General features: G+C 47.5%; 3 protein-coding genes across 3 annotated transcripts in view; 1 reads left to right on the forward strand and 2 right to left on the reverse strand.

Annotated features, from left to right (window-relative positions):
* The window catches only part of EIF3I (eukaryotic translation initiation factor 3 subunit I), a 130,200-nt gene that overhangs the window by 113,743 nt on the left and 132 nt on the right, over nucleotides 1-16,325 (reverse strand). The window lies entirely within an intron of this gene.
* FAM229A (family with sequence similarity 229 member A) lies at nucleotides 1,748-5,656 on the reverse strand. The gene is made up of 3 exons (XM_056847057.1): nucleotides 5,632-5,656; nucleotides 4,349-4,486; nucleotides 1,748-1,876 (listed from the first exon to the last, which is right to left on the reverse strand). The coding sequence occupies exons 2-3, from the start codon at nucleotides 4,465-4,467 to the stop codon at nucleotides 1,774-1,776; spliced, it is 222 nt and encodes a 73-aa protein (XP_056703035.1). The 5' UTR covers nucleotides 4,468-4,486; nucleotides 5,632-5,656; the 3' UTR covers nucleotides 1,748-1,773.
* On the forward strand, nucleotides 9,477-15,805 carry TSSK3 (testis specific serine kinase 3). The gene is made up of 2 exons (XM_056847653.1): nucleotides 9,477-9,648; nucleotides 15,144-15,805. Exons 1-2 carry the CDS (start codon nucleotides 9,477-9,479, stop codon nucleotides 15,803-15,805), a joined length of 834 nt encoding a protein of 277 aa, XP_056703631.1.

Consider the following 16,325-nt stretch of genomic DNA (forward strand, 5'->3'; position numbering starts at 1 on the left):
ATAGAGATCAGTTCCCCTGGAGAAAATGGCCATTTTGGCAATTGGACTCTGTGGAATTGAAGTCCCTTCCCAAACCCTGCCCTCCCCAGGCTCCACCCCCAAAATCTCCTGCCAGAGGCGAAGAGGGGCGTGACAACCCTACTCCTTCCCGATTTTATCAAAACATCCCTGTGAGGTGGGTTAGAGGAGGAGGAGGGGTTCATGAAGTTTACACCAAAGTTGTGCAGATTCAGCATATGAAGCTGATTGGAGCAGTAGAATGGAGCAGGCCTCTGATGGATGCCACAAACAAAAACTTCTCACAAGGAGAAAACTTAGCCTGGGGAGAGGTTCTCACCAACCCCATCTCTAGAGTTCAATTTGAAGGGAACTATTAACCTTAGGGAAGCATTTATTTTTAAACACCCCAGTGTAATAAAGAGTTCTGGAGAACTTGAAAGCTCACACGCCGCTTTGTGTTGTGTGACCTACTGCAAACTCAGTTTCTGACTCCAGATACACAAGGAATGTCTAAGATTCAGTAATGAAGGGACAATCCTGCATGCCCAGAGGTGCTCTGAAAATAGTTATATATTTAATTACATCAGATATTATTGGTTGTGCATTTGGTGGGGAGCACACAGGACCTACGATAATCGGGGCTCTCTGGTTGATGGAAAAAGCTACAGAGTGAATAACACTGATATCAGGTTTGTTTGGATAAATAAATAGCTACAGGTACATATACACACCACTCGTGTCATGGAAACTTGCTGGGTGACCTTGGGCTAGTCACACACTCTCAGCCCTGACCCTGGCTAGTATTTGGATGGGAGACCTCCAAGAAACACCAGGGACGTGACATGGAGGCAGGCAATGGCAAACCACCTCCAATGTCTCTTGACTTGAAAACCCTATGGGGTCGCCATAAGTCAGCTATGACTTGACAGCACACAAAAAAACCCATATACACAGCAGACGTTATGCTTCTAAGGTCCCCCAAGCCTCCCCCTTTTTAAAATAAATGAATAAATAAATTACTGACTAACCAGGGATTAAGCTAAAACTTTCCTGAAATTTTTAAGAAAACATTTTGTTAACTATTCTTTCCTTGGCAAAGCCCACAAATTAGTCCTTTCAGCTAAAGATCCAGGGCCCAATTTAATGTGTCTCCTTTTAGTTATTTGATTCATTAACAAGTTATTCTTCTTGAATTTTTTAGATCTGTGACATCTATGACATGAACAGGCAGGATTTATTTTAGATCTGTGCCTGTTATGACATGAGCAGGCATCACAATGAGATTAAAGTTGGAGCTCTTACACATGCTGGCATCAGAATTATCAGACACGAATCAATCCCAATGTCATTAAGTCCATAAATGGCTCCAGGTGCATCCAGCCATTTATTTTTATTTCGCTCGAGGCACATCTAGCCGTTTATTTTTATTTAACTCATTTACTTCATTTGTAGCCTGCCTTTGTCACACTCTCCTATTACTTACTTGACCCAGGGCTGAGTCCTGGGTTCAGATTCTGAGGCTTCCCTCCCCTTCATGTACTCTGGACACCTGCTTGGTTCCAACTGCTTGATGAGCAAGGAAGGGCTTGCAGCAGACAGAAAGGAAGCGGAACTCCATCAAGGGACCCCCTCACAGAAACATTTTAAGGTGTCCTTTTATTAAAATGTGCGACACTGTTCTGTGTGGCTTGCTTTGCTGTTGTCCGGCTGTCAGCGGTGTTTCCTGGGACAGCTGCCGTGGCCTTAGCACTTGAGCCCGACCTGGGGGAGACTTCAGGTTGTTCGTGGCCTGTGGCTCCCACCCATGGCAATGTAGACGTCAATGGGAACGTTGGGCAGGGTCAGGCAGTGGCACCCTGGACATCTTCGCAGCTGCCTGCCCAAAAAGAGAAAGGAGACAGAGAAAGCGATTACACCCCATGATTTTTCGGTGCCTCGGCTGGGCCAATCCACACGCGGGAAGGGAAGAATGATGAATGTGGCCCAGAATGGGACATCATAAGGAATTAGCATTCTCTTTCTTGCAAAGAAGCAGCCCAAATATCCCAAGCTTGTCAGAACTTGGAATCTAAGCAGGGTAGACCACAGTTAGTACTTGAATGGGACAGCACCAAGGAATACTGGGGTTGCTACATGGAGAAAGGCAATGGCAAACCATCTCTGCTTGTCTCTTGCCTGGAACGCCCCATGGGTGGGGTTGCCATGAGTTGTGACTCGACCACGTCCTTCTTGCAGAGATTAGTTTCTGAGCTTTATCATTACAACCACGAGCTCAATATACAGGGAATGCTCATCCACATGATCCCCTAGGTTGACCTTGGACACAAGGCTTATGCAATTCCCATTCTTTTCAAGGGGACGTGGTTTCCCAGTGGGTTGTGCCCAAAATTAACCAGTTTCTTTACTCAACCAGTAACTAAAATGTGGGACTCACTATGAGAGGAAGCAGTGAGGGCATCGAAGGCACATGGGGATTAGACTGATTCCTGGAGAAGAAGAGGTCTATCAATGGCTTGGTCACTCCATAGTCAGAGGCAGTAATCCTCTGAATCCCAGCGCAACACCAGGAGGCAACAGCCTTGGCCTCTGTGCCCTGTTTGTTGACCCACCATGGCAACCAGTTGGCCACTGTGTGAAACGGGTTGCTGTACTACATGGACCACTGGTCTGATGCAGCAGGGAGCCTCTTATATTTTTACGGGGGAAGGGATCAGGAGCACCTGGATTTTCCGTCCAAAAGATCTCAGGTAGATCTGTTTTAAAGATGGTACAGCTAGCAGGACTCTCTCTTTACACTAAGGGCTGCCCAGAAGATTTATAGCCAGCTAGCCAATCTTGTCAGATCACAGAAGGTAAGCAGGGACAGCTCTGGTTGAGGGTTGCCACGCAGAAGCAGCAAGTGGCAGACCACCTCTGTTCGTCTCTTGCCTTAAAAACTTTTGGGGGTCACCATAAATCAGCTGTGACTTGATGGCAAAAAAACTGAAAAAAACTTATGTGAGGGAGCCTCCTCCACCAAACTTGCAAGGTTCAATGCCCAAAGGTGATTTTTTAAAAGCTATGCAGATTCTAGAATGTGCATTTAAAAGTTAAAGTATTTATTATAGGAATGTTTGCTTTCCAACTAGGGTTGCAAGCTCCAGGTTAGGAAATACCTGGAGATTTTGGGGGTGGAGCCTGAGGAGGGTTGGGTTTGGGGAGGGACTTGAATGGGGTATAATGCCATAGAGTCCACCTTCCAAAGTGGCCATTTTCTCCAGGTGAACTGAGAGATCACTTGTAACAGCAGAAGATCAGCTAGTACCTGGAGGCCGGCAACCCTATCCAGCATGGCTTTTCTTATGTTCTGTATGTTAAGGTCTACGGGAGGAGGGAGGGATGTGTGCAGAGAATGGCAGACAAAGACTTTTATGGGACTAAAGGGCTTCTTAAAGATGCTGAACAGAAAGGGGAACGATAGAGGTGAGCAGCTGCTAATAATCCAAGTGTGAGCAGTGCACAGATTTATACCAGTGCAGTAGAACAATCAGAGCCCCGTGGCGCAGAGTGGTAAACTGCAGTACTGCAGTCCAAGCTCTGCTCACGACCTGAGTTCGATCCTGACAGAAGTTGGTTTCAGGTAGCCGGCTCAAGGTTGACTCAGCCTTCCATCCTTCCAAGGTCGGTAAAATGAGCCGCCAGCTTGCTGGGGGTAAAGGGAAGATGACTGGGGAAGACATTGGCAAACCACCCCGTAAACAAAGTCTGCCTAGGAAACGTCAGGCTGTGACGTAACCCCATGGGTCAGGAATGACCCAGTGCTTGCACAGGGGACCTTTACCTTTTTTTACTAGATCATAGGGTGTGCCTGTTTATTACTTACTGTGAGACCTTATGTGTGCCACTTTCTACTTAAAGACTCACAACAACCAGCATTTGGAAACTTTATGATCAATCAGTATGTCAGTTATCAGTAGGGTTGCCAACCTCCAGGTACTAGCTGGTATTACAACTGCTCTCCAGCCAATAGAGATCAGTTCATCTGGAAAAAAATGGCCGCTTTGGCAATTGGACTCTATGGCATTGAAGCCCCTCCCTCCTCAAGCTCTGACCCAAAAACCTCCTGCCAGTGGCGAAGAGGGACCTGGTAACCCTAGTTATCAGGTTGCATGTTATCAGATATGAACACAGGCATTCTTATACTGGCTCTCTGTTGATCTCTTCCTCTGAACATGGACGTTGTTCAGCTCTTTAATGTTCAACGGTTGTTGACTCCCATAATAGCTACATTTTTTTCCCTGCACAGAAGGGAACAGCAGGCATTCAGCTTGTCCTAGGCGTTGTTTTTCCATATTGACTCAGTCCTTACCTTGTTGCAGTGCGCTCAGGGGCAACAGGTTCCTGGGTATCAGGGGCAGTCGCCAGGCTGGGAGAATCTCCTGCCTCTATGGGAAATCTCCGAGCTTGTGGGGTCTCTTGGGAGCTCATGTCCGAGCCCCAGACCTGTCTGATAAAGGAAGGGTGAGTGCGATAAGGCCCTTTCCCCATTGAGTTCCACGTTAGACCTGGGCCCCTGGGCTAATAAAAGACCATCTAGCAGAGTGCACAGTGCTAGCAAAAATGGCCCTGCGATAAGGTCTACAGGGTAGGAAATGCAAAAACTCTCTCGGGGAGTGGATAGGACACACCCATATCTACAGCATGTCTACGTTGCTGATTGTAGGTGGCTAGAAGTCAGTGGGCCTTGACCTGGATGGCCCAGGCTAGCCCGATCTTATCAGATCTCAGAAATGAAGCAGGGTCAACCCTGCTTAGTATTTGGATGGGAGGCCACCAAGAGAAGTCCTGGGTCACTACACAGAAGCAGCAACGGCAAGCCACCCCGAATGTCTCTTGCCTTGAAAACCCTTCAGGGTCATCTTAAGTCAGCTGCGGCTTGATGGCCCTTTCTATAACCACCAGAAGTGAGTGGACACCCAGTCCAACCTCTCTCCCCATCTTCACTGAAACAGCAGAGGCTCACATTTAACAGGAAAGAGCCCTTCTGCCTCAGGTCTGGAAGCTTTCCTTTCTTGTCACTATAAGGCTGCCCACCTTCTTGCCTTTCTAAAAAAACAGGATGAGTGTCTTTGAAAAGCAGCTTCACAAACAGAAACAAGGCAGGAGAAGCTTTTGCTAGTATTAGGAAAAGCTTCAGCACCTAGATTCGGAGAAAACCAGAAGACACGAAAGCAGCAACATCCCCCTTTTGGGTTGCCAACCTCCAGGTAGCAGCTGGAAATCTCCTGCTATTACAACTGATTTCCAGCCGAAAGAGATAAGTTCCCCTGGAGAAAATGGCTGCTTTGGCATTTGGACTCTATGGCATTGAAGTCCCTCCCATCGCCAAACCCCACCCTCCTCAGGCTCCGCCCCAAAAAAAACTCCCACCGGTGGCGAAGAGGGACCTGGCAACCCTATACCCCCTAGATGTGTGTGGCGGTCCGCCTCAGAAGTGAAAGACGTCCTCAGGGGCACAAGCTCGTTTGAGAACAAGGCCCAGGCATTCCAAAGAGGTTCAAGACGTGGGGCAGGCCTAACTCAAGCCAAGATCTCCTGTGAGATGCAAGGGGCTCAGCTTGGCCTCCAGGCCCTCGTTGTCCCAAGCCATACCTGTCAAAGGCGGAGGAGTGCTCCCTAGAGTCCACTGGGCAGCTTGAAAGAGCCTATTGCAAAGGACAGGCTCGGACAGAGCCCAGAGGGAGGCAGCAACAGGGCCGCATTGTGACCCGGAACGGCAGTGCTTGCATCACAATGCATCGGAGGGCCTTGAAGGGACCAGGCCTGGACTTCTCTGTACTCCCGGCCTCTAGGGGAACCCCCTCTGGAGACCTTTCCTGGCCTTGTGAGATCCAACTGGAGAGTGCTTCTCCCTCTTCCCATGAATCTCCTAGTATAGCCTCCTCCCTGTCTCTTTTATGATCCTGTATTAGATGAATAGGCTTGCCAACCTCCTGGTACTAGCTGGAGATCTCCTGCTAGTACAACTGACCTCCAGCCAATAGAGATCAGCCCACCTGGAGAAAATGGCCGCTTTGGCCATTGGACTCTATGGCATTGAAGTCCCTCCCCTGCCCAAACCCTGCCCTCCTTAGGCTCCGCCCCCAAATCTCCAGGTATTTCCCAACCCTGACCTGGCAACCCTATAAGAGAGACCACATTTGTGTCCCGGAGACCCTAGAAGGGCACTCAAATGGGTTGGGAATCAAACAAAAATGAATTCAGGGGGGCATTTGTTTCTACATTGACGTCCAAGTCCATGAGCCAACAAGCCCTGCATTGTATGCTGTCCTCCTAGGGTTGCCAACCTCCAGGTAATCATTTATGGCAAAAAGCATGAAACTGCAATGCTTAACACTGAAAATATAATATCAGCCGATATAAATCAGTTCACCTGGAGAAAATGGCAGCTTTGGCCATTGGACTCTATGGAAGGCAGTGGCTGCTTTGGCAATTGGACTCTATGGCATGGAAGTCCCTCCCCTCCCAAACCCTGCCCTCCTCAGGCTCCACCCCAAAAATCTCCCACCAGTGGCAAAGAGGAACCTGGCAACCCTATGTCCTCCATCTTCAGCCATGACTCCTTTCCCTGCATCAGTAACTTTTATCACCTTCAGCTTCAGGTAAGAGCTTGCTTCCTCCTAAGGAGTGGGTCAACACCAGCTGAAATGTTAACATGGTGTCTCCAGTAGTAGCAAATACTGAATTTCTAGCCATTTGCTCTTCAAGTAGCCCCCTTCCTTCCTCTCAACCCCTTTCCCTTAGGCAACTCCTCTTCCTCAGTAACATAGGTGAGATGAGAAAGTCTGGTCTTGTTTTTGCTTTTGTCTAAGTTTGTGTTGTGTCCTTATGAAGATGCCCAAGAGACTGGATTCCAGGCAGGGTTGCCAACCTCCAGGTACTAGCTGGAGCTCTCCTGCTATTACAACTGATCTCCAGCCGATAGAGATCAGTTTACCTGGAGAAAATGGCCGCTTTGGCCATTGGACTCTATGGCATTGAAGTCCCTCCCCTCTCCAAACCCTGCCCTCCTCAGGCTGTGCCCCAAAAACCTCCCGCCGGTGGCAAAGAGGGACCTGGCAACCGTAATTCCAGGGGTCTGTTCTTCTAACAGTTACATTTCCTTGGGCTTGTGGGAAGTGCATTTCACTGACACAAAAGACTCCACATAAAAACCAAGGCTGCTTGGACCAGAATTGGATCTGAGGAATTCAGCAGCGCCTCAAAGAATGGCAGGTAGAGATTACAGATGCAAACAATGTAGGAGGGTTTAGAAAGAGAAATACCGTGTACGAAATCAGGGATCAGGACCATGACATAACCATTCATCAGAGTGGCCGCTGATGAACATGAAGGGAGAAGAACTGGCCTTCTGCACTGGAAATTTAAATGCCAATATTGAACACAGGGCATGGAGATGTATGGCAAACATAACTCTAAAAAGTGCGTTTGTTCCCAGACTCCCTTCTAACTTTAAGGTATCATGGCCGCTGGCTGCATGGCCAGTGTCCAAGATGCCTTCAGATTTACCAAGCATCAACAGCATCCCTGGGGTCACCTGCTGTCCCTGATTCCAAAAAGCTACCAAACAAAATTATTCTCCTTTGTTGCTCCTAAAGTACTTGCTTCACTCTCTTATGTAAAACATCCTTAAGGTCTCCAGGCTTTTCAGTTTACAAAATAAGTTAACTGGCAAGAGAAAGTTGTAATACCAGGATGAATGGAGTGTGGACTGGCTGCTTCAGTTGGCGGTAGGGTTGTCAACCTCCAGGTAGTAACTGGAGGTCTCCTGCTGTTACAACTGATCTCTGGCCGATAGAAATCAATTCACCTGGAGAAAATGGCCGCTTTGGCAATTGGATTCTATGACATTGAAGTCCCTCCCCAAACCCTGCCCTCCTCAGGCTCCACCCCAAAAACCTCCTACCAGTGATGAAGAGGGACCTGGCAACCCTAGTTGATCAGCAATGTTTTTAACACTAAAGGAAATGCTGTTTTACTGATTGTAGAACAACAGCCATAAGATGGCCAATAACCACAGCTTCCTCAAGTGACTGGAAGCGAACCTTAGACTAGCTGTGACATTAAAAGCACATCTTCTGTCTTCTGGTATCCAGAGGTCAACTTTAGCAACAGAGGTTTCTAATTCTTACTTTGAGGCCTCTCAGAGATTGCTGAAAAGGGGGCCTGGCACACTCTTTCCCCCTCCAGAAGTTCGTCTGCTTTTTGTGGCAAAGCAACATCACTTAGCTCCTTTATCTGGGAGATGTTTGTCCAGTCCCGCATAAATCAGATCGATTTGGTTTACAACAGACTGTTGAAAATTAACCAGCACCCCTGGCTTTATATCTCCTACTCTTCTTCCAGAGAGCTCAAAGCATTTCAGCATCAGGGGTAGATGAAGCTTGAAACATGGCAACTTTCAAGCCTCATAGCTAACCTAGGATTTGAACCTGCAAATTCCCATTCCCCACTCTGGCCATACCATCACATGGGTCCTCTCTGGAATAATCTTTCCAAACAAGAAGAGTTGGTTTTTATATGCCAACTTTCTCTACCACTTAAGGAAGAATCAAGCCGGCTTTCAATCACCTTCCCTTCCTCACAGCAGACACCCTGTGAGGTAGGTGGGGCTGAGAGTGACTAGCCCAAGGTCACCCAGCTGGCTTCATGTGTAGGAGTGTGGGGAAACAAATCCAGTTCACCAGAATAGCGTCCGCCGCTCACGTGGAGGAGTGGGGAATCAAACCCGGTTCTCCAGATCAGAGTCCACCGCTCCAAACCACCGCTCTTAACCACTACCCCACGCTGGCCAAGAACAAATTAGTGACGCAGCCCATAGACCAGAGCCTGATTTCCCAGCGTATTCCAGAGTCACAAATTCCGTGGGAATCACCTCACTTGATAAGAAAGGGGGTTGAGGGAATCGGAATACTTACTCTCAAGACTCGCCCGATGTAGCTAGACCCCAACCCTGCCAACGCAGTCTCAAGCCAGCAGACTCCCATGGTAGGGGGGAAAAACAGAAACTTAACCGTCCATGTTTCAACCCTAATAACTAGCAGGCCTACCTACACTACACACTACAGTAATCTCTTACCCCAAGGCCACACAGCTGTAGGCCTCTTGGCAGGTTAACCCATCACCCCCCAGGAGGACACTGGTGAGAGGCAAGCGCAGGGCCAGATTTTTGTCCTCTGGAGAGGTATGAATGGCCTCTTCCCATTGGTGCAAACCCACCACCTCTGCCCTGTGGCCTTCGGGTAACACAAGGTTGCATCACAATGAGAGCTCAAAGTTTTAAGATGTCCAACCTCAGTTTTCGCCCCTCATCAAAGGACCTTGGTCTAGGCAGGAAAAATGATCTAACGTCCCGGGCTGCTACCCATGCAGGCCCTGGTGTTGAAGGAGAAGGACAGCGATGCGCAGACTTTGTGATGACATGATGCCCTGAGAGGATGACCGATGAGCACGTTAAAGACACGATGGAGGAGTTCCTTTTCTCCCATGGTTACCAAATGGGCAAAACCATTGGGGAAGGGACATATTCGAAGGTCAAGGAAGCTTTTTCAAAGAAACACCAGCGAAAAGTGGCCGTGAAAATTATAGACAAAATGGGAGGACCAGAAGGTAAGCTGCCCGAGATGAGCGGAGGGTAAACTCAGGAGGCAGGTGATCTTGCTGACAGGTACCTAGGAACAAGCCTTCCGTATGTTTCCAAGGGGACAGTTTTTTTCTGATGAACGCTTCCATTGCAACGATGGTTTCCTTTCACAAATGCAGACAATGCTCTTGCAAAGGAACCCTCTCTAGAAAGAGGTTGGATCGCCCCTGCAGATATATGCCGGCCTAGATTTGACTGTTTTTTTCCATCCAACTCCTTGCTTCCAGGTTGCTGAGACATTTCCTTTGCAGGGTTTGTTGGTTCTGCAACCTTCCCCCCCAGAGCACCTAGTCTTGGCCATGCTTTCGTCTCTCACTTTCACAGATAATTTTTGCCAGTGTCAATGGGCGACCACTATATTTAAGGAGCCCTAGAACAATCTGAGGCATCTTGGGTGGGCTTGGTTTCCCCACTCCTCCACAAGAGTGGCGGATGCTAATCTGGTGAACTGGGTTGGTTTCCCCACTCCTCCAGATGAAGCCAGCTGTGTGCCCTTGGGCTAGTCACTCTCTCTCAGCCCCACCTACCGCACAGGGTGTCTGTTGTGGGGAGGGGAAAGGAAGGTGATTGTAAGCCAGTTTGAGAGTGGTACACAAAGTCAGCATATAAAAACCAACTCTCCTTCTTGACTCTTTGTTGGAAAACATGGGAGGTTCTTTAATTGCCATATTCCTGCATGGGAGCTGTTTTTCACTAGTATTCAAATGATCCAAGCATGGGGGGTGGGGACAGACAGATGACTACACAAGTTCCATTGATAGAATTTTCCATGGTAAAGAACACCCAGCCAGCACTTGTCCACATGGTGGGGGTGAACTTATGTGCAAGCACATAATAAACCCACTACAGGACAGTTAAGCCAGACATTGCAAGCACCAGCTTCTGCCAAGACTGACCAAGAATTCATGAATATTTGAAGGGCACTCTTAGCTCTGTGCCTGACTGGGCTTGGCTCCTAATAGAACTTCTCCACTGTTTGGGGCACGGCTGCCCTTTCCAATTTTAGCAACTGGGTGTACAATTCTTAGGCCAGTCCAAAAAACTATTCTCGGCTATATTTCAGATTAAACTGCTCAGATACCATGCTTTTAAATATAAATATATATATATTCTTTTATAGCATATAAGCTTAAGAGATTGAAAGGTGACTCATCTGAGACAACTTTGCAATTGCTTGACGAACAGGTTCCTGCATATTTCTTCAGCTCTTGAAGACAGCATCTATTCTAATTATACTACAGTTGGTGGTTAGATTCACCGTGTCGGGACTTAAGGCTGCAAACTGTAACACTTGGCTTGGAGTAAACCTCATTGACTAAAATGGGACTTACTTCCAAGTAGACCTGCTTAGGCTTTCTCCCAGGCAGCCCATTCCTGAGGGGGAGGGCTGCGCCGTTGACGAGGCAGCGCAGCTGCACCACCTCCAAAGGAGGATTCCCCCCCCCCAAAGCCCTTACCTGCAAGCCCCGTGGGAATGCTCCATAGCATTACATGGGGCTATGCCACCTAAAGAAGTGGTGTATCTGCAGATAAGGGCAAAGGGGGTGTTCCTGGCTGAAGGGGGGTTAGGAAGCTGCCTAAAGGTGGTTCTGCCCCCGGAATGCCCCCTGGGACGACGGCGCACCTGGGACGACAGAGGTGCGCCATCAGGGCGCCAGCGGGAGGCTGTGCTGGCAGCGCAGGGAGGCTGGTGTGAGCAGCCCAACACCAGTGCCCATGCCATTCTGGGCAGCTCAAGAGGCCTGGGCGCCGACACACATGGCCCAGACGCCAGCTCATGGAACTTGACCGCCTCGTAAACACTTTCAGCCTCCCAGCTCAGGAATGAGCTGTAAGTCTCAAATCACAAAATCACACACGGTTGGAAGAGACCACAAGGGCCATCCAGTCCAACCCCCCGCCATGCAGGATCCCACAATCAAAGCGCTCCTGACAGATGGCCATCCAGCCTCTGCTTAAAGACCTCCAAAGATGAGGACTCCACCACCCTCCGAGGCAGCGCATTCCACTGTCGAACCACCATCACTGTCAGAACATTCTTCCTAACCTTTAGGTGGAATAGTTTTTCTCTTAGTTTAAATCCATTACTCTGTGTCCTAGTCTCTGAAGCAACAGAGAATAAGCTAGGTCCCTCATTAACATGGCATCCCTTCAAATATTTAAACATGGCTATCATGTCACCCCTTAACCTTCTCTTCTTCAGACTAAACAAACCCAGCTCCTTAAGTCTCTCCTCATAGGGCATAGATTCCAGACCTTTCACCATTTCTGGTTACTCTCCTCTGGACACGCTCCAACTTGTCAACATCCTTCTTAAATTGTGGAGCCCAAAATTGGACACAGTATTCCAAGTGAGGTCTGACCAATGCAGAATACAGTGGTAGTTAGTATTACGTCCCTTGATCTAGACACAATACTCCTATTGATGCAGCCCAGAATTGCATTGGCCTTCTTAGCCGCCATATCACACTGTTGACTCATATTCAGTTTGTGGTCCACTAAGACTCCCAGATCTCTTTCACATGTACTGTTGTCAAGCCAACTATCTCCCATCCTGTACCTGTGCCTTATGTTGTTTCTGCCTAGGTGAAGTACCTTACACTTCTCCCTATTGAAATCAATTTTATTGCTTATGGCCCAGCTCTCTAGTCTATCAAGGTCATTCTGAACTCTGACCCTACCCCTCCCAACTTGGTGTAATCTGCAAATTTGATTATCACGTCCTCTATTCCATCACCCAAGTAATTTATAAAAATATTAAATAGTACCAGTCCCAGGACAGACTCCTGTGGCACTCCACTGGTCTCTCAGCTTCAGTGGTTCTAAGTTCACAGCAGCCAGTGTTTGCTGCCTGCCAGATTGTTCCTCATCAGGAAGGCCCCAAGTCACTTCAGATCTCCTGAGCATCTAAAATCATCTCTAAAATCTAGCCAACAATCTTTGTTGATGTTTCCCTCTCTTGCCATCAAAGCAGGTCCATGACAACAACAAAGGCAGTTTTTTTTTCTTGTGGCATCACAAGAGGCAAGAAAAGGAAACTCTCTACTGAACTTTCACAAAGGTTATATAACCTTCTCTAAACTGCTTTTTAATGTATAATCTAGATAGGTGCTCTAGAGGGGAAGAACTGATGAATTGGTAAAAGCAAGTTTTGCACAATTTAGTTTTTTTTTTAATAAACTCTTCATTATTGGCCTTGTTGGTTTCCCATTGGATGTATATTTGACTAATGGTGTTAGCCTGCCCCCCCCCCCCGCAAGCCCGGGAAAGGCTTATAAATCCCTCTCTACAAGAGAACCAGTTCAGGATGCTTTTGCTCCTCTCTTCTGCTGCTGTCTTCTCCCTCCACCCCTCACTCTGCATCATTTGCACCAGCTACTGAAACTCCCGACTTTTCTGTGGGAGTCTGCAAAACTACACACATATGCAATGCCATTGAAAAAACAATTAGTACAGGAGCGAAGGATACTTAAGGTGCAGAATATATTTATAAGCTACTGTGTCTTAACAAATACACACTAACAATTACACAATTGGACTCAACATACAAAGATCTTATACAACAACTATACAACCCATCTCATGGATGGTGGTGGACAAGAACAATATCAATTCAGAAGTGCAATGTCTCTCACTGTATGTACATCAATCTTCTGTATAAGTTTCATACAGGTAAGTAAACAGTTGTAATAAATATTGTCGAAGGCTTTCACGGTCAGAGTTCATTGGTTCTTGTAGGTTATCCGGGCTGTGTAACCGTGGTCTTGGAATTTTCTTTCCTGACGTTTCGCCAGCAACTGTGGCAGGCATCTTCAGAGTAGTAACACTGAAGAGAGACACTGTCCTTCAGTGTTACTACTCTGAAGATGCCTGCCACAGTTGCTGGCGAAACGTCAAGAAAGAAAATTCCAAGACCACGGTTACACAGCCCGGATAACCTACAAGAACCAGTTGTAATAAATATTTGTAATAAATATTGAATGTTCAAGGAGGATTCGCTTCATGGAAGATACGGCCGTTTCAAATTATTTGAATTCTTCATCAGTCCTTCAAGCATGTTCCTCTATATTGCACATCTCTAGTAATCAATTTAAAAGTGCTGCATGCATATCAGATCCCATGAAGGGTAACATTCACAAATGTAGCCAGCATTTGTGAATTTGTGAATGTTACCCTTCGTGGGATCTGATATGCATGCAGCACTTTGAAAATTTATTACTAGAGATGTGCAATATAGAGGAACATGCTTGAAGGACTGATGAAGGATTCAAATAATTTGAAATGGCCGTATCTTCCATGAAGCGAATCCTCCTTGAACATTCAATATTTATTACAAATATTTATTACAACTGTTTACCTACCTGTATGAAACTTATACAGAAGATTGATGTACATACAGTGAGAGACATTGCACTTCTGAATTGATATTGTTCTTGTCCACCACCATCCATGAGATGGGTTGTACAGTTGTTGTATAAGATCTTTGTATGTTGAGTCCAATTGTGTAATTGTTAGTGCGTATTTGTTAAGACACAGTAGCTTATAAATATATTCTGCACCTTAAGTATCCTTCGCTCCTGTACTAATTTCCTTATCTCCCGATACCAGTACAGTGGTGTCTATTTTCTCCCCCATTGAAAAAACAATGGCAGACCCTGTAAGAAGCAAGACCATAGGATAGGCACCAGTGTGTTGGACTTAAGAACATAAGAAAGGCCATGCTGGATCACAGCAAGGCCCATCAAGTCCAGCAGTCTGTTCACACAGTGGCCAACCAGGTGCCTCTAGGAAGCCCACAGGCAGCATTGTGCTGCCTGTGTTCCACAGCACCTAATATAATAGGCATGCTCCTCTGATTCTGGAGAGAACAGACTTACGATGGCCCCACCCAGATCTAAGGGTGGGCTTCTTTCTCCAGCACTGCATTACTCCATGGATGGTACCTGTAGCCCTTTCAAATTTCATCCTGGATGGCCCAGGCTAGCTCAATCTTGTCAGATCTCAGAAGCTAAGCAGGGTCAGCCCTGGTTACTACTTGGGATGGGTAACCACCAGGGAAGTCCAAGGTCACTATGCAGAGTCAGGCAATGGCAAACCACCTTCGTCTCTTGCCCTGAAAACCCCACGGGGTCACCATAAGTTGGCTGCGACTTGATGGCACTTTCCACTACCAGAACCATGAACACAACAGAAGCCATGCAGCTCATCTTGGAAAAGCTTTGTAGTAAAGTGAGTCATGACTAAGCAAATAACTGAATGGCTCTATTAATGAGTCATGAACCTTCCCAAGACATCACAATCAGAGCATCTCCCAAGAATCATGATTGCTCCAGAAATACAAGGTGTGACTATGTCCTCCTTTAGCCAACCAAACATCCACTGATGCACCTGGGTCAACTGCCCAGCGACTACTTTTTGTGATAAAATTCTCTTATGCTAACTCTGCCATTTTCCTCCCCAGAGTTTATCGAGAGATTCCTTCCCAGGGAGCTTCAGATCGTCAAGCGCTTGGATCACAAGAACATCATCCGCGTATACGAGATGCTGGAGTCAACCGACGGGAAAATCTACCTGGTGATGGAGCTGGCAGAAGACGGCGATGTCTTTGACTGTGTCCTGCAAGGCGGGCCCTTGCCCGAAAGCCGAGCAAAAGCCCTCTTCTGTCAGCTGGTAGAAGCAATCCGCTACTGCCACAGCTGTGGTGTGGCGCACCGCGACCTGAAATGCGAGAACGCCCTCTTGCAGGGCTTCAACCTGAAACTGACTGACTTTGGATTTTCCAAACTGCTCCCCAAGAACCGCAAGGAGCTGAGCCAGACGTTCTGCGGCAGCACAGCCTACGCCGCCCCCGAGGTGCTGCAGGGCGTGCCCCATGATAGCAGAAAGGGCGACATTTGGAGCATGGGGGTGGTTCTCTACGTCATGCTCTGTGCCAACCTGCCCTTTGACGACACAGACATCCCCAAGATGCTGTGCCACCAGCAGAAGGGGGTTTCCATCCCAGGCCACCTGGGGATTTCTGAGGAATGCCAGGACCTTCTCAAAAGCCTGTTGGAACCAGACATGTTCTTGAGACCTTCCATCGAAGAAGTGACTTGGCACCCATGGCTAGCAAACCCCTGAGGAAAAGGACCATGTCCCAAACTCTCCCCAAATAAAAGGGGACAGGCAGTTTCCAAAACGCTCACATATATTTTAACGTTATGCTCAGTTTTGTAGTCTATCCTTACCCCAGCCTTGATTCATATCTGGGAAAGGGGCGGGGAAAGAGGAACAAAAAAGTAGATTGGCAGATAATCTCACCATTCCTCCCACATCAGGGATTAGACTCACCTGCTGTAATAAACAGTGGCCTACAGAGACCCAGATGTTTGGAAACTGAACCCAGGGACCACCAAATACGGAGAAGACAGCATTCCTCTGCCACTTTGCCAGCCTGCTAAAAGCACACACCCTCCAACCCTCTTCCCAAGTATATTTAAGGAATGTCAACACTAAATTAAAAGGGATACAGTGAACAACAGAAAGGTGTGGATGCCTCCTCCACAACTCTCTTTTACAGGCATCTTGGTAGGGAGGATTACACCGCAGGTCTTGCTGCTGGCACAGAAAACACCCCCTTACGTTCAATCACATGCTCCTA

Source organism: Euleptes europaea, chromosome 3, assembly GCF_029931775.1.
Source record: "Euleptes europaea isolate rEulEur1 chromosome 3, rEulEur1.hap1, whole genome shotgun sequence".
Lineage (NCBI taxonomy): Eukaryota > Metazoa > Chordata > Lepidosauria > Squamata > Sphaerodactylidae > Euleptes > Euleptes europaea.

Bases quoted from the DNA above. Each gene is read 5' to 3' on its own strand.
- FAM229A (XM_056847057.1), bottom strand. From the start codon at position 4,467: ATGAGCTCCCAAGAGACCCCACAAGCTCGGAGATTTCCCATAGAGGCA. The intron at 1,877-4,348 runs GTAAGGACTGAG...CTTTTTGGGCAG, and splicing joins CCTGAGCGCACTGCAACAAG to GCAGCTGCGAAGATGTCCAG.
- TSSK3 (XM_056847653.1), top strand. From the start codon at position 9,477: ATGACCGATGAGCACGTTAAAGACACGATGGAGGAGTTCCTTTTCTCC. The intron at 9,649-15,143 runs GTAAGCTGCCCG...TTTCCTCCCCAG, and splicing joins CAAAATGGGAGGACCAGAAG to AGTTTATCGAGAGATTCCTT.